Below are 21,212 nucleotides of genomic sequence, written 5' to 3' on the forward strand. Positions count from 1 at the left end.
GAACCAATCTGATTCATCCCCTTCCTTCTGGAGTTTGCATAAGTAAAGAAGTCTTTGCTGTTTTTCTTTGTGTCCTTCACTAAAGATTTCTTGTAATCTGTCTTCACTTCTCTAACCTCCTTTGTGACTTGATTACAGACTAGCTTATGTCTACCATGGGCTTCTGTATTGCCACGAGTCTCGTTGGTTCATCAGATATCCATTTAGTCCTAAACTTTGAACAGTATTTCTGGTATGCATTTGAACCTCCAAAATCTAGCATCCTCAGGATCTTATCCTCAATAGATTAGGTCTCTTGAAACTCTGGGCTGCTTAATTTTCTTTTAGGCAACAGCAGCAGATGAGTAAATATAAATGGATGATAGTTGCTATGTCAGTTTTGTTTGCAAACAGTAATCTAAAAATTCTAATGATGTTCACTAAATACTAAATGTATTTAGAGAGGTCCTCAGTGTAATGCTTCATGTACAAATCTTGAAACTCAGTAACTGAGCATGCAGTTGCTTATTACTGATGAGTCTTTAATCTTATCCACAAATGACAATTAGGCAGTTCCTCTGACCTGCAAAATTTTTTCATGTTGGAGTGCCAGAAAAATGCATTTTTCTGTGATGAATGTTTATCCTGTGAAGTTAGCACTAACATTACTATGAAAAATGAATGAATGGCCAATCTAAGAACTAAATTTGCAATTCTTGAGGGGCTTGCTGGATTCACCCATTTTCTTAAAATGTTTAGAAAATGGGTAGTGTCAGATAATAGATTGGCAGATTTGGGAGATTCTTCTCTAAGTTGCGTTGTTAAGGGAAGGGGGAATAGTAATTTCCTTTCTTTTTTTTTTTTTTTTTTTTGTTTTTTGTTGCAATCCAGGCACACAATGTATTATATTGAAAGAGTTAGTGACTACACAGTTTACTTGCTGAATGAAATTGAATTATTACCAGAATCAGTGAAGAGTTTATAATGATTGTTCTTGCCAGGAATTGTGAATACTGACTTTCAAAAATCTGTTAAAGGAGTTAGGTATGGGGCTATGAAAAGTTGATTTATAAATTGAATATGAAAATGAATTATTATTGTTTTATTCTATTTTATATTTTTGCTTAGGGTTTATATGCATTCTTTTTATTGTGTCAGGTTCTGGTAACTCTGTATATGGGTGAAACACTAGCAGATATTTATCTCAGCAGTGTAGTTATACTTTGATTTTGGCTAGTTATCTGATATATTACATTTTAATTTGTGTGTGCATGCACACACATACATACATGTATTTGTTTATAATAACAATTATTATTTTTATTTCTAGTTGTTGCTACCATCAAAAAATTTAAATACTAAGCTTATCTTTGGAAGTGGAAATATGAATAAAGTGAAAGAAGTATTTCACAGTAAACCTTTCATCAGTGCCATTTTCCTAAATATGAACCTGCTGACTACACTCCAGAAAGTCTCATTAGAGAAAATTTTTGGTATCCCAGTATATGATAGGTATGTTTAAAATTACATTTACATAAGTAAACTTACTTGAAACGAACTGAAAATAAGTACAGGCAGTTATCCAATCCAGAGCATTCTTCCATCATGCATCAGATGATGATTAGATAACAAATCCCATTTTCCCATAGGAACAATGTTGAATATTAAGGTTGAATATTCTTGCCAAGAGTCAGATATCCTATACCCCCAGTTATCTAGATTATTTTCATCTAAATATCACAAAAAATTGTATTAAACATATTGTAGCTTAGAATAGAATATAGTATTTCTTTGAGTCCCGGGGACTCACATCTGGTGAGTATGGGCTTGGCACACCCAGGGTCCTGAGCTAGATATCATCATTCTTCTCTTTCTTGGTGATTCCCTTCTACTTTTGACTCTCTCTCTCTCTCTCTCTCTCTCTCTCTCTCTCTCTCTCTCTCTCTCTCTCTCTCTCTCTCAGGGTAACTCGGGAACTTTTTTTTTTCCTGGTGCAGCATAAGCCTCAGGCTTCCTTGCACCATATGGCTATTAATAATAATAATAATAAGCCAGTGTATGTATTTATGGTTATTATCAATATGATTATCAAAAAAAAAAAAAACTTGTCATATTACTCCCATCATCAGAAGTGATTATCCGATTCCACCTTGAATTTTGTCAAGCTCTGACTTGGTATTGGTTGCAGATAACTTATTCCATAAAATCTGGTCTACTGTTCCTTCCAATGATTTTTGTAGCTGTGCTCTCTGGTTCCTGTTGTCATTGTCTGAGAGTTTTGGTACAAGGAGTACTTAGGTCATATTGTACCTATCAGTACTACATGTTGTGAATATTATGAGAACAGTCAGAAACAATCATATTGTTGTATATTTGCTTTAGAAAAACAGAACTTCTGAGAGATTTGATTCACCACTTATGATCTGGCAAAGTGTCAAAGGTTCTTTTAGATTTGGGAGAAAACTGAATAAACGTTGGATGTTATTATGAAAAGCACATTATCAATTATATGCTTTTTTTGTGAGTGGTATGTGGCAGTGATCATTTCCTGAAAAAAGTAAGCAAACCAAAGATGATCTATATGGGTTCTTGGCTACTGGTTCTTGTCTCATTTACTAGTGAGCATATTTCTGTCTCATTCGTTTTAATAATTGAGGCATATTTCTGCCTCATTCGATTTACTCAAAGAGGTAACTACCATCAGGGGTAAAGGGAAGGGTTATTGCTTTCGTAAAGACGACTACGATGGTCTAGAGACAGTATTTAAATTCTATACAGTGGGACCAACTGATGATGTTACCAACAGCAAATTCAAAATGGGAAGCATTCAAAGAACTTATCTTGGAACCTACTAGGCTTTACATACCAACTAAGAAATATTGTTCAAGGTTTAGGCCTAAATGGATATTAGATGAACTAATGAGACATATGGCAGAGAAGAAAAAACCTTGGGATACATATAAATTAACACGTGACACAGAAGCCTATGATAGATAAAAGTTGATCTGTAACCAAGTTATAAAGGAGGTTAAGTAGGCGAAGGCAGATTACGAGAAATCTTTGGCAAGGGATGCAAAGAGTTCTTTATTTATGTAAACTCTAGAAGGAAGGGGATGAATCAGATTGGTCCACTTGATATTGATGGTTCAACTGTTGATGATCCTGCTCAGGTAGCTAACAAACTAAATGAATATTTTGCTTCAACATTCATACCTGAGGAGTTATTCAGTGAGGGGAATGCCAGAGGTGTATTCAACTCTGGCAGTAAGCTAGATAATCTTGTAATAACTGAGAGTAAAGTGGAGGAGAAATTGTTAAAGATAAACACAAGAAAGGCACCTGGGGTGGATGGAATCTATCCAGTTATATTAAAGGAGGCAACAAAGGAAGTAAGCAAACCCTTAGCCATAATTACGAGAGCTTCCTTGGACTCAGGGGAGGTACCCATAGACTGGAGATGTGCAAATGTGACCCCATTTCACAAAGGAGGATCAAAGGCTGACACAAGTAATTATAGACCTCTGAGTTTAACTTCTATTCCAGGAAAATTAATGGAGACACTGGTTAAAGAAGCACTGCAGGATCATCTAGACAAGACTTCAGTTATAGCTCGGACACAGCATGGTTTTGTTAAGGGGAAGTCTTGCCTGACCAATTTGATTGGATACTATGGTGCAGTCTCAAAAGAACTGGATGAAGGGAATAACTTTGATATTATATACTTGGATCTTAGAAAGGCTTTTGATACCGTTGCACATAGAAGACTGCTGCACAAATTGGAGCAGTGTGGCACTGCAGGCAAATTGCTGCTATGGATAAAGGGGTGGTTGAGGGGGAGAAGACAGAGAGTGGTAATCAATGGACACTGCTCATCGTGGACTAATGTTATTAGTGGAGTCCCTCAGGGTTCAGTGTTGGGTCCATTATTGTTTTCTATATTTATAAATAATATTGATGATGGTATATCAAGCTTAATGTCCAAGTTTGCAGACGATACAAAAGTTGGCAGGGTTGTTAAGGACACTATTGATGCTATGCTGCTACAACAGGATCTGGAAATGTTGAGCAGATGGGCTGAGAGGTGGCAAATGAAGTTAATATTGACAAATGTAAAATGCTACATATGGGAAACAGCAACCCCAGAGCAACGTATCAACTCTGTGGTACTACACTGACAGTGGTAGAGAATGAAAAGGACCTGGGGATAATTGTGCAGGCAGATATGAAGTTCTCTGAGTAGTGCAGACGGGCTGCAAGAGTAGCTCATGGTGTCTTATTAATGATATACAGGAATTTTTCTAGCAGGGATAAGGAGGTGATTATTCCCTTGTAAAAGGCAATGGTCAGGCCACACCTCGAGTACTGTATACAGGTCTGGAGGCCTTATTTCAAGAATGATGTAGGGCTGCTGGAATGAGTACAGAGCAGAGCCATAAGGTTAGTGAATGTAACAAAGGGTTGCACTTACGAAGAAAGGCTTAAGTTTTGCAAATTACAGTGTCTGGAGACTAGGCACCGGCGAGGTGATCTGATAGAGGTGTATAAAGCCTTGAATGGTTTTAGCATGCTCAATGCTAATGGGATTCTGTCTCTTACTCAGAATAATCACCTGAGAGGGCATAAATTCAAATTGAGGAAAGACAGATGTAGGATAGATATCCGGAAATTTGTCTTTAGCCAGTGGGTGGTTGGTTGGTGGAACAGACTTCCATCCCTTGTTGTGGAAGTTGATAGCCTAAATAAATTTAAGGCTCAGCTGAACAGGTATTTTGAACGAACGGAGGGGTGAAGTGGAAGTTTTTTTTATTTCTGGCTGATGCTGCATAAGCTTGCTTTCTTGCATCATATGCCTCTACTAATGACTACTATTGGAGACAAAGACCAATAGATTGACAGTAGCCACTGGCAGAGGTGAAAGAGATTCTTGCACTGCTTCTATTAGAATGAGCAGAAGCCTGAAAAACAAGATGCATGGTATTTCAGAGACTGCTGGGAGCCATTGCGGTACAAGGGGTTGTGTTAGGGTAGCTAAGAATAGAAACAGGTGCAGGTATACTTGCGTGTACACCAATGCTACGAGTTTAGTAAATAAATTTGATGAATTTGAGGTATTGCTCAAAACATCGAAGGCAGATATTGTTGGGATATCAGAGACGTGGTGTCACACAGATATAAGGGATGCAGAACTGCAATTTGGGGTGTACAACGTCTACAGAAAGGATAGACAGGATAGGAAGGGGGGAGGGGTTATGCTATTAGTTAAGAAACACATAAAAACCAAGGAAGTGAAGCCAGTCGACATCACTGGACAGTGCAGTGTTGAGTCAGTTTGGTGTGACATAAATATTGGGAGATCAAAATTGAGAGTAGGAGTGTGCTATAGGCCTAATGACTCTGATGAGTATAATAAGGGGTTTGTTTTTTGTTTGTTTTTGGTTTTTAGGAGCATTAGCAACTAAGGCCATATTGCTCCGGGATATGCGGTGGTCATTCCCTGACCTTTCCGCATTCTCCGTATTTGGTGGTGACGGGCTCGAACCCCGGTCTAATCAAGAAGCGTGTGCTACGCACTGCTGCTCCTTCCCACCTGGTTACGGAGGCGCCGTATAATAGGGAACTGTACAGGGAAATAGAGTGGGCCAGTAAATCAGAGAGTCTTATAATGGGAGATTTTAATTTCCCAGATATTGACTGGAATTTGGGGGCTGGTTACTCACACACTAGCAGGGCTTTTGTGGATTTATTGGATGATTGTTTTCTACATCAGCATGTTCAGGAGGCACTAGAGGGAGTAATACTCTTGATTTGATTATCAGCAGTGATTCTTCATGCATTAAAAATCTGCAGATAAATGAACCACTAGGTGGCAGTGATCACAGTGTGCTGAAGTGGGATTTACTCAAAGAGGTAACTACCATTAGGGGTAAAGGGAAGGGTTATTGCTTCCGTAAAGGCCACTACAATGGACTGAGACAGTATTTAGATTCTATACAGTGGGACCAACTGATGATGTTACCAACAGCAAATTCAAAATGGGAAGCATTCAAAGAACTTATCTTGGAAGCTACTAGGCTTTACATACCAACTAAGAAATATTGTTCAAGGTTTAGGCCAAAATGGATGTCAGATGAACTAATGAGGCATATGGCAGAAAAGAAAAATGCATGGGATGCATACAAATTAACACATGACACAGAAGCCTATGATAGATACAAGTTGATATGCAACCAAGTTACAAAGGAGGTTAGGCAGGCGAAGGCAGGTTACGAGAAATCCTTGGCAAGGGATGCAAAGAAAAACAGCAAAGAGTTCTTTACTTATGTAAACTCTAGAAGGAAGGGGATGAATCAGATTGGTCCACTTGATATTGATGGGTCAACTGTTGATGATCCTGCTCAGGTAGCTAACAAACTAAATGAATATTTTGCATCGACATTCACACATGAGGAGTTATTCAGCGAGGGGAATGCCAGAGGTGTATTCAACTCTAGCAGTAAGCTACAGAATCTTGAAATAACTGCGAGTAAAGTGGAGGAGAAACTGTTGAAGATAAACACAAGAAAGGCACACGGGGTGGATGGGATCTATCCAGTTATATTAAAGGTGGCAGCAAAGGAAGTAAGCAAACCCTTAGCCATAATTATGAGAGCTTCCTTGGACTCAGGGGAGGTATACCCATAGACTGGAAATGTGCAAATGTGACCCCAATTCACAAAGGAGGATCAAAGGCTGACACAAGTAATTATAGACCTGTGAGCTTAACTTCTGTTCCAGGAAAATTAATGGAGGCACTGGTTAAAGAAGCACTGCAGGATCATTTAGACAAGACTTCAGTTATAGCTCAGACACAGCATGGTTTTGTTAAGGGGAAGTCTTGCCTGACCAACTTGATTGGATACCATGATGCAGTCTCAAAAGAACTGGATGCAGGGAATAACTTTGATATTATATACTTGGATGTTAGAAAGGCTTTTGATACTGTTGCACATGGAAGACTGCTACACAAATTGGAGCAGTGTGACATTGGAGGCAAATTGCTGCTATGGATAAAGCGGTGGTTGAGGGGGAGAAGACAGAGAGTGGTAATCAATGGACACTGCTCATCGTGGACTGATGTTATTATTGGAGGAGTCCCTCAGGGCTCAGTGTTGGGTCCATTATTGTTTTCTGTATTTATAAATGATATTGATGATGGTCATCATCGTCATCAGCCATTTTCAATCCACTGCAGGATGAAGGCCTCTCCAGCAACTTTCCAGTTCCTTCTGTTTTGAGCACTGGCCATCCATTTACTACTCAAAAACTCCTGAATTTAATCTATTCATCTCCGCCTTTGTCTTCCACGTTTTCTTCTAGCCCCTCTTGGGTACCATTCTGTTATTTTCTTTGTCCATCTGTCATCATGTCTTCGAGCTATGTGTCCTGCCCAAGACCATTTTAGTTCTATAGTTTTGATAAGAATGTCCTTTACTTGAGTTTGCTGCCTAATCCATGTGTTTCTCTTCTTATCTAACAGTCTGATTCCCAATATAATTCGTTCCATTCTTCGCTGTGTTGTTCTTAGCTTCTCTTCCATTCTTTTGGTGAGTGCCCAAGTTTCACTTCCATAAGTCATGGTGGGGAGTATACATTGATTCATTATTTTACGTTTCAGACAAACTGGGATATTGCTCTTCAGTATGTGGCTATATTTCCTGAATGCTATCCATCCAAAATTTATTCTTCTCTTGACTTCCAGCCATTTATCATTATTACAGCTAATAACTTGTCCCAGATAAGTATATGACTCCGCCTTTTCAATTACTGCTCCTTCAATTATTATTTCCCTTTCCGTGGCATACTTGTTCATCATTACTTTTGTTTTAGCCATATTCATCTTTAGTCCAAAATCCTTACTAACTGTGCATAACTGATTTGGGATCGTGGCTTATGACCACAATGTCATCTGCAAATCGTAAATGGTTTAGGTACTCTCCTTTCACATTGACTCCTTTCTGCGACCAGTCTAATCTTCTGAAAGCTTCCTCAAGGGCAGCAGTAAACAGCTTCGGAGATATTGTGTCTCCTTGTCGAACTCCTTTCTCGATTTTAAATTTGCTACTGTCTTTGTCTAGTCTAATAAAGGATGTAGCACTCTCATATATTTTCTTCAAAATCATAATATATGGAGTATCTATGCCTTGTCTTTCCAGTGCCCGAAACATTGCCTTATGCTGTATGGAGTCAAATGCCTTTTCATAATCCACAAATGCCAGGCATAATGGTGTTTTATATTCATTTGCTTTCTCCATTAGCTTTGATATTACGTGAAGGTGATCCATAGTTGAGAATCCTGTCCTAAAGCCAGCTTGCTCTTTCGGTTGATTCTCATCAAGTATTCTTTCTAATCTGTTAGTAATGACCCTTGTGAACAACTTGTAGATATGGGATAACAAGCTAATTGGTCTATAATTTCCAATTTCTGATTTATCTCCTTTCTTATGCAGCAAAACTATTATTGCATTATTCCACTGCTTAGGCATCACACCTTTTCTAATGCACTTTGTGAAGAGCCTTGCCAGTTTTTGTGTTATGTCTCTTCCTCCCAATTTTAACAACTCTACAGTAACTTCATCTTCCCCCGGGGCTTTCCGATTCTTCATTTTCTTCAATGCATGTTCTACCTCATCAGGAAGAATATCGGGTATGTCGTATGTGTTGCTACTTTGCAATCCATGTTCCCCACTGCTGGTATCATTTCCTCGCTCCTTGTATAATTCTCTATAGTAGTCTTCTGCTATTTGAATTATGCCTTCTCTGCTGTTTATAAGTACACCATCGCTATTCTTCAGTTTCAGTATCATTTGTCTTTCTGTATTACTGCTCATGGCTGCTGATTTAAATCCTTTGTTTTCCCTTAATGCTTGTTCTACTTTTCTTATGTTAAATCTTCTTATGTCCTCTCTGAGTCTCTTTCTAATGGCTTTGCATAACTCAGTATACTCAATTTTCTCCCTGTCAGTGTTTTTTTTGTTCTTCATTTGTCGTCTTTGGTTCATCATGACAAGTGTTTCTTGACTAATTTTTTCTTCTTTGGATTTCAGTTTCCCTATAGGTTTCTTGGGCTTTATCACTTTCAGAAAGTTGTAATATTCCTTGTCGATATCTTGGTCCTGAGCAGTCTGCAGAAGCTCAAACTTGTTTTTAAGTTCCACTACATACTGCTTTTTCTTCTCCTCTGTTATTTCAAAGACCTTTGTATTATTTACTTGAGTCAGTTTTCCTTTCCTTTCCTACATCTATGTCAAGTGTACATCTTACCATTGTGTGATCACTTCCAACACTTACCTTATTCAGGACGGTAACATCATTCACAATAGATCTTCTGTTAGTGAGGATGGAGTCGATTTCATTAGTTGTTAATCCATTTGGACTCTTCCATGTCCACTTTCTGTTCACCCTTTTCTTGAAAAAAGTGTTCATTACTGACAGTCCTTGAGATTCTGCAAATTCCACAAGTCTTTCACCTCTTTTATTTCTTTCACCAATTCCAAAATTTCCTATAGCTCCTCTTTCTGCGCTGTTTTGCCTTTTTCCAACCTTAGCATTGAAATCCCCCATAATAATAGTGTAGTGGGTTTTCTGCTCATCTAGAAGACTCTCAATTTCAGTGTACATTTCTTCAACCTCTTCATCATCATGGCTCGATGTTGGTGCATAAATCATTATAATCTTTAGCTTGTACCTCTTAGAAATCTTGAGTATTAGTCTTGACACCCTTGGTGATGTACTTTTGAATTCCAAAATGTTGTTTTTTAAATCTTTATGGACCAGAAACCCAACTCCACCTTCACTCCTTTCACTGTTTCCCTTGGTGTACAGCAGATTTCCACTTGATAGACTTATAAGTGACTCATTTCTTCTTCTTGTTTCAGCCAAACCGATGATATTCCAATTCACATTTTCTAATCCCTTTTCCAGCTCTAATATATATACCAAGTCCGATATACCATGGTGATGGTATATAGGGCTTAATGTCCAAGTTTGCAGACGATACAAAGGTTAGCAGGGTTGTCAACGACACTACTGACAGTATGCTGCTGCAGCAGGATCTGGAAAGGTTGAGTAGATGGGCTGAGAGGTGGCAAATGAAGTTTAACATTGACAAATGTAATGTACTACACATGGGAAACAGCAACCCCAGAGCAACGTATCAACTCTGTGGTACTACACTGACAGTGGTAGAGAATGAAAGGGACTTGGGGGTGGTTGTGTAGGCAGATATGAAGTTCTCTGAGCAGTGCAGACGGGCTGCAAGAGTAGCTCATGGAGTATTGTCAATGATATACAGGAATTTTTCCAGCAGGGATAAGGAGGTGATTATTCCATTGTATAAGGCGATGGTCAGGCCACACCTAGAGTACTGTATACAGGTCTGGAGGCCTCATTTCAAGAAGGATGTAGAGCTGCTGGAACGAGTACAGAGAAGGGCAACAAGATTAGTGAATGGAACAAAGGGGTGCTCTTACGAAGAAAGGCTTAAGTTTTGCAAATTACAGTGTCTGGAGACTAGGCACCAGCGAGGTGATCTGATAGAGGTGTATAAAGCCTTGAATGGTTTAAGCATGCTCAATGCTGATGGGAGTCTTCCTCTAGCTCAGAAAAATCACCTGAGAGGGCATAATTTCAAATTGAGGAAAGACAGATGTAGGATAGACGTGCGGAAATTTGCCTTTAGCCAGCAGGTGGTTGGTTGGTGGAACAGACTTCCTTCCCTTGTCGTGGAGGTTGATAGCCTAAATAAGTTTAAGGCTCAGCTGGACAGGTATTTTGAACGAACAGAGGGGTGAAGTGGAAATGGGTTTTTTTTTTTTTTGGCTGATGCTGCATAAGCTTGCTTTCTTGCATCAAATGCCTCTGCTAATGCTAATAATCCTTTCATAGCCTTATCACTTCAATCAAATTCTCCCTTATGTGTCTAGCGCCAAGTTTTTCAGATTTAGACCACATCTTCTCATAGGTATAATGCTTAGCATTCTTCACAAATCTTGCCTCTTTCCCTTCAAAACCCTCTCTAAAAGTTCGAGATCTTTCTTTAAATGTGTCCTACAACTGATATTCCAAGTAAGTCTTTCCATCATTTTATAGAGAAGGATAATGATTACCTTCCCTCTCCTTCAAAATTCTGATAAACCTTATATTGAACACCATGTGCCCTTCTTTCCATCTGTTTAAATTGTAAGTTGAAATTTGCTTTCTGTATCATAATTCCCAAGTCGTTCTCTCCCTGAACATTGCTTAATTTTTTTCCTCCCCATCTGTGAACTACTCCTGAGTTTCTGTTCCTTGTGTGCCACACCTTGCACTTGGGCATCATACTTTATCAGCTATTTTTTGGGCCCTACTTGCAGTTAGTTCAAAGTAGTGATGGGAATAATAGGGAGATCTAAATTGAATAATGAATTTTGGGTAATAATCGAAATAATGCATTATGGAATTTGCGTAACAGATTACAGATTTTTGATAATCAAACAGAAAGGTATAATCAGAGGTGTGGCTGATGTGGGCACACATGCCAAGATTGGTCTGTTGCGTAGGACAAGGTAGAACTGAAGCTTTAAGTTTTGATAATATCAGTTTAAGTCCATTCACTGTCACCTTTTTAATTTCATAATTGTTTATTTCAATTACTGAAATAATCAGTTATGGAAATCATTCGATTATGCCCATGGGATAGTTAACCCCACCTCCATTCCAAACTTTGATCAGCAGACTTTGACAGATTACAGAATACAACAGTTCCCCTTGTATTCCCCTCATAATATAGTAAACTAAGAAACAAGAGAGGTCAGAGCAATTATCCCTGAGAGACCCCACTCTAGTCTATTTTGTAGAATACCCATTTATGACCACACTCTCTGTCTCTTATCCTTCAATCAACCCCTAATTCACTGATGGATCTTTCCTGCTATCCCATCCTTTGCTAATGTAACTTCTCATGAGGAACCGCATCAAAGCCCCTTTTTAAAATCAAGGTAAGTGTGTCAAAGCTGTTTCTTGCATCCAACTGATTTAAAACCTCCTTACAGCAGGTTGCTAGATTGTTAGGCATGATCTCTACCTTCATGAAACCATACTGAGAATGGTTTCAATGGTTACATACCAATTTAGGATTCCATTCTTGTTGAGATGGTCCTATATTACATCTTTAACCATAAACTCCATAATCTTACCAACTGCAGAAGTCAAACTCACTTTTCTGAGAGAACATAAAGGTGGAGAGTTTCTAATATTCTTGTCACTTATTTTGTAGTGTTTCAACTTGACTTATTTTTCTTCCATGTGGTTTCAGTAGTAAAGATTGCTGCAAAATACCTATTTAACTTTAATTCAGCTGGATTATTGATTATACTACCTCTTTATCTTGCATCGCTTATCCAGTCTGATTTTTTTTTTTTTTTTTTTTTTTTTTTTTGTCTTATATATGAGCCTTTCATAGTTTTCATTCATAAGGGAAAAAAAAAAAAAAATCAGACTGGCAGTGGTTTCATTGCACATTTGATTATAGTTATTGTATAAAGCATTTTATTTTCAATCAAAAATTTCAAAAATACTTTCAAAAATAATGTCATACAATAGCCTTTACATATTCATGCCTTTTCTTTTTATTTTGCTCAATTAAATCTTTCAGCTTTCTTCTCATCTATTTCAGCAACTTTCTTTTGCTGTACTTCACAGCTAGTACTGTGAACAAGCAGTAAATGTTAACTCTCCATGGGTAACACGCCCAAATGGACATAAATGCTTAGACAATTTCTTTTTATTATAAAGGTATTAATTTTTAACATTTTTATTGAATTGAAAATAGTCTTTTATTAAATATATATATATATATATATATATATATATATATATATAATATACATAATGCATAGAATGAGCAAATTATAAGATGCCATTGGTCACTGAATGACTAGTGTTTGTATATTACAGTTAATACTGAAAAAATAATAAAAAAAGATATGGTTGCTTGCATGATATCTATTAGATGCAAAGCAAACAGATACCTTCTCACTTTATGAGAAGTTAGAATATTGTCTCATTGTTATTCAGAGAAAGGAGAAACATACATGGAAGGATATGATTTCGTTCCCAAATTAAAAAAAAAAAAAAAAAGATTTAAAAAGTGACATCAGTCAGATTGGTACATGACTGACAGAAAGTAAAATGAAAATTGTGAATATAGTGCATTGAAATCATATAAAATTAAAATCTGTATAATACTGTGTAATATTTTAAAAATGATATTCAAAAGTACTGTACAAATAAAAATTAAAAATAGTCTATTTTTCCGTATCATGTCTTCTCATATCTTTAATAGACCTAAAATTGTTGTGGTAAGGCAGAAGGTGAGTGCAGACATTTAAAATCTAAGCATGGGTTTTATTGGTAACTTTGGAGCATCTTGAAGAGGCTTTCCAAACAGATTTGGACTGCTGAGTTCTGCCTGTAGCAGACTTCTCTGTATCAGGTGGTTGTACTTTTCTTGAATGACATCCATGGTTTTATTTAAGTTGAGAACCTTGCCCATCTCACAATTAGCATTAGTAGAGGCATTTGATGCAAGAAAGCAAGCTTATGCAGCATCAGCCAAAAAAAAATAAAGTAAAATAAATAAATAAAAAATAGCCACTTCCACTTCACCCCTCTGTTCGTTCGAAATACCTGTCCAGCTGAGCCTTAAACTTATTTAGGCTATCAACTTCCACGACAAGGGATGGAAGTCTGTTCCACCTACAAACACGCTGGCTAAAGGCAAATTTCTGCACATCTATCCTACATCTGTCTTTCCTCAATTTGAATTTATGCCCTCTCAGGTGATTATTCTGAGCAAGAGGAAGAATCCCATCAGCATTGAGCATGCTCAAACCATTCAAGGCTTTGTACACCTCTATCAGATCACCTCGCTGGTGCCTAGTCTCCAGACACTGTAATTCGCAAAACTTTAGCCTTTCTTCGTAAGAGCACCCCTTTGTTCCATTCACTAATCTTGTTGCCCTTCTCTGTACTCGTTCCAGCAGCTCTACATCCTTCTTGAAATGAGGCCTCCAGGCGTGTATACAGTACTCTGGGTGTGGCCTGACCATTGCTTTATACAAGGGAATAATCACCTCCTTATCCCTGCTAGAAAAATTCCTATATATCATTGACAATACACCATGAGCTACTCTTGCAGCCCATCTGCACTGCTCAGAGAACTTCATATCTGCTTGCACAACCACCCCCAGGTCCCTTTCATTCTCAACCACTGTCAGTGTAGTACCACAGAGTTGATACGTTGCTCTGGGGTTGCTGTTTCCCATATGTAGTACTTTACATTTGTCAATGTTAAACTTCATTTGCCACCTCTCAGCCCATCTGCTCAACCTTTCCAGATCCTGTTGCAGCAGCATAGTGTCAGTAGTGTCCTTGACAACCCTGCCAACCTTCGTATCGTCTGTAAACTTGGACATTAAGCTTGATATAACATCATCAATATCATTTATAAATACAGAAAACAATAAAGGACCCAATACTGAACCCTGAGGGACTCCACTAATAACATTAGTCCACGATGAGCAGTGTCCATTGATTACCACTCTCTGTCTTCTCCCCCTCAACCACCCCTTTATCCATAGCAGCAATTTGCCTCCAATGCCACACTGCTCCAATTTGTGCAGCAGTCTCCCATGTGCAACAGTATCAAAAGCCTTTCTAAGATCCAAGTATATAATATCAAAGTTATTCCCTGCATCCAGTTCTTTTGTGACTGCATCATAGTATCCAATCAAATTGGTCAGGCAAGACTTCCCCTTAACAAAACCATGCTGTGTCCGAGCTATAACTAAACTCTTGTCTAGATGATCCTGCAGTGCTTCTTTAACCAGTGCTTCCGTTAATTTTCCGGGAACAGAAGTTAAACTCACAGGTCTATAATTACTTGTGTCAGCCTTTGATCCTCCTTTGTGAATTGGGGGTCACATTTACACATCTCCAGTCCACGGGTACCTCCCCTGAGTCCCAGGAAGCTCTCATAATTATGGCTAAGGGTTTGCTTACTTCCTTTGCTGCCTCCTTTAATATAACTGGATAGATCCCATCCACCCCAGGTGCCTTTCTTGTGTTTATCTTTAACAATTTCTCCTCCACTTTACTCTCAGTTATTACAAGATTATCTAGCTTACTGCCAGAGTTTAATACACCTCTGGCATTCCCCTCGCTGATTAACTCCTCATGTGTGAATGTCGATGCAAAATATTCATTTAGTTCGTTTAGTATCTATTTAATTCATTTAGTATCTGAGCAGAATCATCAACATTTGACCCATCGATATCAAGTGGACCAATCTGATTCATCCCCTTTCTTCTAGAGTTTACATAAGTAAAGAACTCTTTGCTGTTTTTCTTTGCATCCCTTGCCAAAGATTTCTCGAAATCTGCCTTCGCTTGCCTAACCTCCTTTGTAACTTGGTTACAGATCAACTTGTATCTGTCATAGGCTTCTGTGTCACGTGTGAATTTGTATGTATTCCATGCATTTTTCTTCTGTGCCATATGCCTCATTAGTTCATCTGACATCCATTTAGGCCTAAACCTTGAACAATATTTCTTAGTTGGTATGTAAAGCCTAGTAGCTTCCAAGATACGTTCTTTGAATGCTTCCCATTTTGAATTTGCTGTTGGTAACATCATCAGTTGATCCCACTGTATAGAATTTAAATACTGTCTCAGTCCATCGTAGTCGCCTTTACGAAAGCAATACCCCTTCCCTTTACCCCTAATGGTAGTTACCTCTTTGAGTAAATTTCACTTCAGAACACTGTGATCACTGCCACCTAGTTGTTCTTTTATCTGCAGATTCTTAATGCATGAAGAATCACTACTGATAATCAAATCAAGAGTATTACTCCCTCTATTTGCCTCCCGAACATGCTGATGTAGAAAACAATCATCCAATAAATCCACGAAAGCCTTGCTAGTGTGTGAGTGACCAGCCCCCAAATTCCAGTCAATATCTGGGAAATTAAAATCCCCCCCATTATAAGACTCTCTGATTTACTGGCCCACTATTTTTCTGTACAGTTTCTTATTATACTCATCACAGTCATTAGGGCTATAGCACACTCCTACTCTCAATTTTGATCTCCCAATGCGTATGTCACACCAAACTGACTCGACACTGCTCTGTCCAGCGATATCGACTGGCTTCACTTCCTTGGATTTTGTGTTTCTTAACTAATAGCATAACTCCTCCTCCCTTCCTATCCTGTCTATCCTTTCTGTAGACATTGTACTCCCCAAATTCCAGTTCTGCATTCCTTATATCTGTGTGACACCATGTCTCTGAAATCCCAACAAATCTGCCTTTGATGTTTTGAGCAATACCTCAAATTCATCAAATTTATTTGCTAAACTCCTAGCACTGGTGTACACGCAAGTATACATGCACCTGCTCTTCCTCTTAGCCACCCTAACACAACCCATGTGTTTACTTGTACCCCCATGATTCCCAGCAGTCTCTGAAATATCCTGCATCTTATTTTCCAGGCTGCTGCTCATTCCAATAGAAGCAGTGCAAGAATCACTTTCTCTTCTGCCAGTGGCTACTGTTAATCTATTAGCCCTTGTATCCCCCCAATCTAGCAGTTTTCCGACCCACCTAACACTGCTTTGATAGCATCAGCAAAAATTCTTGCACCCTTTCTATTTAAGTGTATCCCAACCCTGTAGAAGCAGTCTCTCCTGTTAACAGGTACAGAGCAGGCTGAAAAAAGCTCTACCCCTTGAGCGCTGCACAGTCTTTCCAGGGCCGAATTGATTGACAGGGCTCTCATCATATACTCCCTCCTATCGTGTCTGGGCAGAATTGCAGACACTTTCAAATTCAACCCTAATTCACGGCTTTTTTTCATCAGTGACCTGTACTTGTTAAGTAATTCCGACGGTCTCCTACTCTCAATGTTAAGGTTTGATTCTTCGATCTCAATCCATGCTTCACCGATATTCTTGACTGCATAAAAAATGAAGTCCTCATCCAAATTCTTCATAATTAAGCTCTCTTCCTTTTTGATTTCTATGATGGCTTGGGTAAGAGTTTGCCTAAGCTAATAAGTATGAAATGATGCGGTTATTCTCTGGTTCACTGGCTGGTACTTTATGGTGGGATTCGAATCATTCAGAAATTCTTTGAAAGAATGATTCGAATCATTCTTTATATTCTGTGATTCGAATCATTCAGAAACAAATCACCCGATACAATACCCAAAATCAACAATGCCTTAAATGCCAGTTTTTTAATCAAACAGTATTTTTCTGTACAAGGTACAAAATAATCATAGAACCACTCCTTGAATGAACACCATGCTTGCAACTCCAAACTTTTGTATTAGATTTCCATATTCCTGGAAGGGCAGTCCTCACAACTCTTAACAACTCCAGTGTTTTAAGAATGTAAACTAGCACGGATTTCAGTTTAATTACCAATGGCATTAGCACCTAACCATAAAGTCAATCTGCTTAGCCACTTTGAAGCCAGGCATTTCTTCTTTTTCATGGCTGTATAGGTTTCCTGGTTACTCTTCACCATTTGGGAGTAACTGTGTTATATAATATGAAGTTTTCTGAACAATGTAGACAGGCTTCCAGGGCAGCTGGTGGGATATTTTTAATGATTTTCAGCAACTTTGCAAATGGAGATAAAATGATTATTCCATTATATAAAGCAGTGGTCAAGTTGCATCTTGAATATTGCATACAGGTTCGGAGCTCCCATTTTAGTAAAGGTGCGGATGCTGTTGGAAAGTGTACAGAGAAGGGCAACAAGATTGGCTAAGGGCACGAAAAGGGTATTCTTATCCAGAGAGACTTCTGTTTTTGTAAGTTACAGTGTTTTTGAAACCAAGTTTCCACGAGGTGATCTTATCTTGGCATTTATGGCCTTGAAAGGATAGAATAAACAAAATGCCTATGAAATTTTTATGCTTAGTCATGTGACATAAAGGGGGAATAAATTTAAATTGAAAGAAAATAATTGCCGACAGAGTCTGAAATTTTTCTTTACTCAAAGAGTGATTGACTGTTGAAATAAACTCTGACCTACTCACATGGAGGTTGTAAGTTTATCTAAATGAGGGATTGAATAAAAACTTGAAAGAAATAGGTAAATAAGAGGAGGAAAGGACATTGGTTACTTCATTTTTTAATTTAAATTTAAACTTTATTTTTGACAAAGCAATCTTATATGGCTGGTGCTATGTAAGCTTGCTTGTTATATTGCTGATGATAATACCGGTACCAACAAGTTAGTGTTAACAGTGTTTACATTTCAGGTGCATTTGATATTAATTGAATTTTCATTAATAGAAATAAAAATTTCATTTTCTCATTAAAAGAAATAAAAATTAATAGAAATAAAAAATTTCATTAATAGATTAATAGAAATAAAAAGTAAATAACTAATTTGTTCCCAGTTAATTACTAATTAATAAATTAATTAGTAATTGATTGGGAATAAATTAGCTATTTACTTTTAAACCATTTCTCTTCTGTCAAGCAATGTGAGTGATGTCTTTTAAGGGTATGATGGGCATTATGGCTTGATCCAATATTTCTTACAATTTGAGGGTACAGCTCTACAATAGTTTTTGCAGGCCAGCTGCAAGATAGTCCAAACCTATTTGTCTCACAGGAATAGTTGTAGTCGATGACTTGATTTTCAGGGAAACTGAAAATATATTGTGCAAAAAGGATAGGTGGAATAGTACCGGGGTGGGAGGGACTAAAGTTGATAACATTGTAGAGCAGCTGTCATCTTTTAAGGGTACAAAAGGTGATATTGCTATACACATTGTTACCAATGATATTAAGAGTATTAGATCTTAGGCTCTAATTAACAAGTACAGAGCAAAGTTCAGAAACAGTTTCAAGTTAGGATTGAAATTGAAAGTGTTTGCAATTCTGCCCACACATGATAGGAAGAAGTACAGCTGACCCCTGCTCAACGCTGATAATTCGTTCCGGAAAAACAGAGCGCTAAGTGAATCCACATTAAGCGAGCGCCGCATTCCCATAAGGTAACATATGTATTTGTGAGTTGTGGTCGGTGCCATAGGATATTTCCTAATCAATAAGAAACGGTAGTGAAAAGATGCACAAATGTTGGTCAAAATATTTAATATTCAAATATTTGTACATATAAAATATTCTGCATTACATACATATATTTGATATGTAAGTGGTTACTTACGTATCAAAATTAAACTTAATTCCAATTAAAATCATGAATTTAATTGATCTAAATTGATTTAATTTAATTGATGAATTTAATCATGAAAAATGTATCGATTTTGGGTCGTACTTTGGTCCTCTTCCTGGAAACTAAAAGGGGTTTTAATTTTAAATCCCCCGCAGCGTTACCACCCAGCAATAAAGTCAACTGATCCTTCACCGCTTTTAAACATGGCATGTTTTTTTCTTCTTTCAATATGAAACTTCTTTAAGGCATACATTTCCAAAAAAAGTCCTGCTTCATCTATGTTAAAAACTTGTTGAGAAGTATAACACATAATACTCCTCTTCAATAATTTTAACAAGTTCTTTTTTGAAAGTTTCGGATCCTTGATCTGCACTTGCAGCTTCTCCCTGGATTTTAAATCTATTCAACCAGCCCTTGCTAGTTTTAAATGGTTCCACATTTTTTTTTTTTTTTTTAAGTGAGTTTTCTTCAGATATAAGCTAATCTCTCTCTCTTTTTTTTATTTATTTTTTTATAATATTTAACTAAAATATTTAAAGGCAAAGGCCTCGTGCTATGAGGTAGAATTACTAACATCTAGGTTAGTGCAAAAGCATCATTTTAACGTAGCCATCTACCAAAGTAATTAAATTAATTAATTAAATTGGCATCATTTTGGTTATATCTCATATTGTTAATGCCTTCAGAACGAGTTGCCATACTATTATACTACCTTGAATAAATAACACTTCAGTGGAGAAGACTACTGTTATTTATTCTCAGTGAATACCACCACCAAAATGGCACCGTTTCAAAGCTTGTTGCCTTCTCTTTGGTGGGTGGGTGGGCGGGCAGTTATCCAGGTGTTGCAATAGTGACAAGATAGCTACATTAAAATGATGCTTTTGCACTAACCTACATGTTAGTCATTCTACCTCGTAGCATGAGGCCTTTGCCCTTAAATATTTTATAATTTATATCACTGCACACCATCAGGCAATCTCTCATTTGCAACAACAGGGTATCTGCCCACCCACCGAAGAGAAGCCAACAAGCTTTTAGCATTAGTAGAGGCATATGATGCAAGAAAGCAAGCTTATGCAGCATCAGCCAAAAAAAAAAAAAAAAAAAAAAAAACATGCTCCCATTTCACCCCTCTGTTTGTTCCTAGTACCTGCTCAGCCTTAAATTTATTTAAGCTATCAACTTTCACAACAAAGGATGGAAGTCTGTTCCACCAACCAACAACCCGCTGGCTAAAGACAAACTTCCACACATCTATCCTACCTCTGTCTTTCCTCAATTTGAATTTATGCCCTCTCAAATGATTATTCTGAGCAAGAGTTTGAAACGGTGCCGTCTGGGTGGTGGTATCCGCTGAGAATAAATAACAGTAGTTTTCTCCACTGGTGAAGTGTTATTTATTCGAGGTAGTACAATACCATGGAAACTCGTTCTGAAGGCATTCACAATATGAGATATAACCAGAACTATGCCAATTTAATTAACTACTTTGGTAGATGGCTACGTTAAAATGATGCTTTTGCGCTAACATACATGTTATTATTTAACTTAACTGAATTCTGCATTGGATATTATCTTCAATAAAATTATTTAGAAGTCTCTCCATTTCAATCCTAATAGCCGGCCTAGCCCTAGTTGCTTGTAGTGGAGCAGCTGTCTTTCCCTCTGCTAAAATTAATTATTTATTTTTTATAATTGTTCTTACAGTTAAACTTTCCAGTTCTAAAATGTGGCACACTTCCGCTTGTTGTTGACCAGAATCGATTCACTTCGAAACGTCGAATTTCAGATTCAGTCTTTTTCTTACATTTGTAGTCTTCGTACTACATCCAGACATTGTTGCTTTTTTATTCTTATCCACCATTATTAACTCTTCGAAAATGTAACTGTGTTGGTTGCATTAATTATGATACAGTGTTTGAATAAACTGTCCGTTGTGCACAATGTCTAATACTGTA

The 21,212-nt window shown here is 37.6% G+C and overlaps 1 protein-coding gene across 1 annotated transcript in view; it reads left to right on the top strand.

The window, feature by feature from the left end:
• LOC150077362 (GTP-binding protein 6) overlaps positions 1–21,212 on the top strand; it is a 300,778-nt gene that overhangs the window by 17,537 nt on the left and 262,029 nt on the right. Inside the window, exon 2 of the mRNA XM_090386669.1 lies at positions 1,310–1,491. Coding sequence (XP_090242795.1) covers positions 1,310–1,491 — 182 coding nt within the window. The remainder of the gene's footprint in view (positions 1–1,309; positions 1,492–21,212) is intronic.

The sequence above is a fragment of the Mastigoproctus giganteus genome, chromosome 12 (genome assembly GCF_048544385.1).
Source record: "Mastigoproctus giganteus isolate SK-2022 chromosome 12, ASM4854438v1, whole genome shotgun sequence".
Classification (NCBI taxonomy): domain Eukaryota; kingdom Metazoa; phylum Arthropoda; class Arachnida; order Uropygi; family Thelyphonidae; genus Mastigoproctus; species Mastigoproctus giganteus.